This window comes from Armigeres subalbatus, chromosome 2 (genome assembly GCF_024139115.2).
Source record: "Armigeres subalbatus isolate Guangzhou_Male chromosome 2, GZ_Asu_2, whole genome shotgun sequence".
NCBI lineage: Eukaryota > Metazoa > Arthropoda > Insecta > Diptera > Culicidae > Armigeres > Armigeres subalbatus.
In genome coordinates this window covers 12,114,832-12,119,032 of record NC_085140.1, presented here as the reverse complement: position 1 = coordinate 12,119,032, position 4,201 = coordinate 12,114,832, and the positions used below count along the sequence as shown (strand labels likewise).

General features: G+C 42.3%; 1 protein-coding gene across 1 annotated transcript; it reads left to right on the top strand.

Moving 5' to 3' along the window:
* Nucleotides 1-1,402: 1,402 nt before the first annotated feature.
* On the top strand, nt 1,403-2,215 carry LOC134208830 (uncharacterized). The gene has a single exon (XM_062684775.1). The coding sequence runs from the start codon at nt 1,403-1,405 to the stop codon at nt 2,213-2,215; it is 813 nt and encodes a 270-aa protein (XP_062540759.1).
* The last annotated feature ends 1,986 nt before the right edge of the window (nt 2,216-4,201 follow it).

Here is a 4,201-nt window from a genome sequence, read left to right as displayed (position 1 = left end):
TACCCGAAGACAAGGCTTAATGCGTCAAAGAGTGAATGAGTGAAATATCTATAGGAAACATGAATGGCAAATCAGGTTGGACATAAAGCAAGAAAAAAAAAATGAAAAGTGTTATCTGACTGAGGTGTTAGGTACCAAGCGCAATGTTGCCCAACGATATTGCCAATGGCTCGAGATTTAGAATAGCGGATTTGTGAGCAAAAGCATATTTGTTTGGGATACAATGCTGTGCAAGTTGAGGCGAAAGACGGTGGCTGAGAAAGTGAAAGTAAAAACTAAAGTAAAGTAAAATAAAAAACGATTTGGGAATCGGAAGTCGATTGAGGAATCGGAAGCCGATTGGGAAATCGGAAGCCGATTGGGGAATCGGAAGCCAATTGGAGAATTGAAAGCCTATAGGAGAATCGGGAACCAATTATTGAATTAAAAGGTGATTTGGGAATCATGAGCCGATTCGGCAATCGGAAGTAGATTTGGGAATCAGAAGCCGGTTTGGGAATCGAAATCCGATTTAAGAGTAGGAAGCCGAATCAAACTCAGATTTAAGAATCGCAAACCAATTTGGGAATTGGAAAGCATTCTTGTAATGGAAATCGATTTGGGAATCAAGAGGTGCGGAAGACCTCTATAATGAAAAAAACAAGAGATTTGAGAATTGGAAGGGAAGTGGCGAAAAAAACGAGTGGCAAATCGCAATCGTTTGGAGGAAATTTCCAATGATCCTTACCCGAGTTTAGCTGATCAACCAGTCGATTTGGGAATCGATATGTTGGCAAGGAGTGTAATGCAATAACGGGAACACAACTAGAGGTTATTCTTACTGACGGCACAGTACATTATCCATTTATCAATCACCTGTGTATGTCTCCTATATTGGATTTTGCCTAATAAATACTGTTCTTGTGTTTTTTTTAGATGTAAATACAATGGGGTGGTAGTTTTACATGGGATACTTTATTTTCAGATGGATCTGTCACGTGCCATACCACCTTTCAGATGCAATGATATAGAGAAAACCAAATTGCATAAGGAATGGCAGATATGGAAGCGATCGTTAGAATATTATTTCGAAGCGGAGGACATTAACGATCAGAAACGTAAGCGAGCAAAACTCTTGCATCTAGGTGGTCCACAATTGCAGGCACTGTTCCAGTCACTTCCAAACAGCGAAAGGTTCGCGGTAGTATGTCTTGAACGAGCATATTATGATGTGGCGATTCAAGCTTTTGACGAATTTTTCCAACCTGGCCGGCAAGATGTCTTGGAGCGCCATAATTTACGGCGAATGAAACAGCAAGGAGGCGAAAGGTTTGCCGAATTCGTGATCAGAGTAAGACAACAAATAAGTGAATGCGGTGTTGACAAATACGAACCTAGCGTTCGTAAAATTCTAACGGATATTATGCTAACGGATACCATAGTGGAAGGCTGTACATCTGATGAGTTACGGAAGCAGATCTTGCAGAAAGATCGTTCAGTGGAAGAAATTGAGGAAATCGGAAAATCGCTAGAGGGAGTTCAGAAGCAGTTAAAAGATTTCGGATCCACCCGAGAGGACTACAAGCAACATGAGCGAGTATACAACATTCAAGCGAAACGACGATATCAGCCAAGTAAACCAAAGGTGGAGTTTCAAACAAAGATCAAAACTCCAGAGATGAAGTGCTTTAAATGTGGATTTTTTGGCCATATATCAACTGATACTCGATGTCCGGCCAGAGGTAAATTGTGTAACCGGTGCAAGAAGATAGGACACTTCGAAGCCAAATGCCGTATGCAAATTAGAGCAGTTTATCGAAGAAAAGATGATACAGTAGAAGCCAAAAAGATTCAAGTAGTCGAGCATGCGGTGGATCAGGATCAGAACAGACGAGGAACAAATGCTACAACAACATCGGCAATCATTCCAGCGAAAACTTATTACGCTTTCTATTCGGGGAATGAATCGAATGTGGTAACATGTATAATCGGTGGAGTCTCGCATAAGATGTTGGTAGACTCTGGAGCGGAGGCCAACCTGATAACTGACGAAGCCTGGGAAAAGCTGAAATCTGCTGGAATCGAAGTGATTAGCTGTAAAAAAGGGAGTGATCGGATGCTGAAGAGCTATGCCAATAATATCCCACTCACGGCGCTGGGAACATTTGAAGCTATCGTGAGCGTTGGAGCAAAATCCGTGAAGGCGGAGTTCTTTGTAATCAAAGGAGGTCAATGATCTCTTTTGGGTGACGCTACATCCAAACGATTGGGAATATTGAAAGTGGGAGTAGATATAGATCAGGTAGCACAGAGGGTGGAACCATTTTCCAAGATAACCGGAGTATCCGTACACATTCATTTGGATCCAAATGCAAAGCCAGTTTTTCAACCAATAAGAAGAGTGCCGGTAGCCCTAGAAGATGCAGTTAACCAGAAACTGGAAGAACTTATAGCTAGGGATATAATTGAAGAAAAGAAGGGGCCGGTAAGTTGGGTTTCTCCGTTAGTGGTTGTTGGAAAGGCAAATGGTGAGCCCAGAATTTGCCTAGATCTGAGAAGGTTGAATGAAGCGGTTCTGAGAGAAAGACACCCGATGCCCGTAATTGATGACTTCTTAGCGCGAGTAGGGCCGAATATGATTCGCAGTAAACTGGATGTGAAGGATTCTTTCTTGCAAATTGAATTGGATGAAGACTCCAGGGATGCGATGGTTTTCATTACTGCCCGAGGATTGTACAGATTTAAACGCATGCCGTTCGGTTTAGTGTCGGCGCCAGAGGTCTTTCAGAAGACCATGGACGCAATACTGGCGGGCTGTGAGGGGACCTGGTGGTATATTGACGATATATACATCGAAGGCAAAGACAGCAAGGAGCACGACGATCGCGTAGCCAAGGTAGTAGTTTTTACTTGTATGCCATGAAAAACAAACTGTTTCAGAATAGCTCACAGCATTCCTGATATTTACGTTTTGACTCATCTTGAATAATAAAACTTGTCTAAGTCTAGTCGTTTATTTTTCTCTATATTTGTTTTATCCAGGTACTAGTAAGATTGAAAGCATGGAATGTGAAACTCAACTGGGACAAGTGTATCTTTAGGGTTGCTGAGCTGGAATTTCTTGGTCATAAGATATCTAGTCAGGGAATTATTCCCGCGGAGGCTAAAGTAGAAGCTTTAGAGGCTTTCCGGAAACCTGAAAATGCAAACGAAGTAGTTTTTTGGGTTTAGCTAATTATTTGAATCGGTTTATACCAAACTTAGCTACAATTGATGCGCCCTTAAGAGACTTGACAAGGAAAGGAACCATTTTTAATTGGATAGACAAACATGAAAAAGCATTCAACGAAGTCAAGAAATCTTTGTCGGACGCATCGACTTTAGGATTCTTTCGTAGGGAAGACCGAACTCTGATAATGGCTGATGCCAGTCCGATTGGGTTGGGAGGTTTGCTTATTCAAGTAGACACACAAGGCATACATCGTGTCATCAGCTTCGCGTCGAAGTCGTTGACGGAGACGGAAAAACGTTATTGCCACACTGAAAAAGAAGCGCTCGCTCTGGTGTGGTGTGTGGAAAAATTTTACATCTATTTGTGTGGCATACACTTCGAGATTTTGACGGATTGCAAGGCATTAATCTATCTATTCACACCACGGTCGCGACCATGTGCTCGGATCGAGAGGTGGGTGCTTCGGCTTCAAGGATTTGACTATTCAGTAACGCATATACCAGGGGAAGAAAACCGAGCTGATGTGTTATCAAGACTCTCTACATTAAGACCTGAACCGTTTGATCATCGTGAAGAAATAATGATAAAAGAAATAACAGATTTCGCAGCACAAGCTGTAGCTGTTACTTGGAAAGAGATGGTGGACACTTCGAATAAGGATACAGAAATTCAGATGATTTTAAATTTGATTGCAGAAGATAAACGTCAGGACATGCCCACGGAATTTCGGGTGTTCGCGAATGAATTGTGCAGGGTGGATAATGTTCTATTACGCGGAGATCGAATAGTCGTCCCTGAAGTTCTAAGGTCCCGAATTCTAAAAATCGCCCATGAAGGACACTTGGGAATATCCATGATGAAATCCACATTGCGTCTATCGGTATGGTGGCCCAAGATGGACAGAGATGTGGAGATGTTCGTCAAGAATTGTCGTGGTTGTATACTGGTATCCGCACCAGAAGCACCGGAGCCTATGACAAGGAAACAAAT

What these genes read in the sequence shown, in the direction of transcription:
- LOC134208830 (XM_062684775.1), top strand. Translation starts at nt 1,403, where the DNA reads ATGCTAACGGATACCATAGTGGAAGGCTGTACATCTGATGAGTTACGG.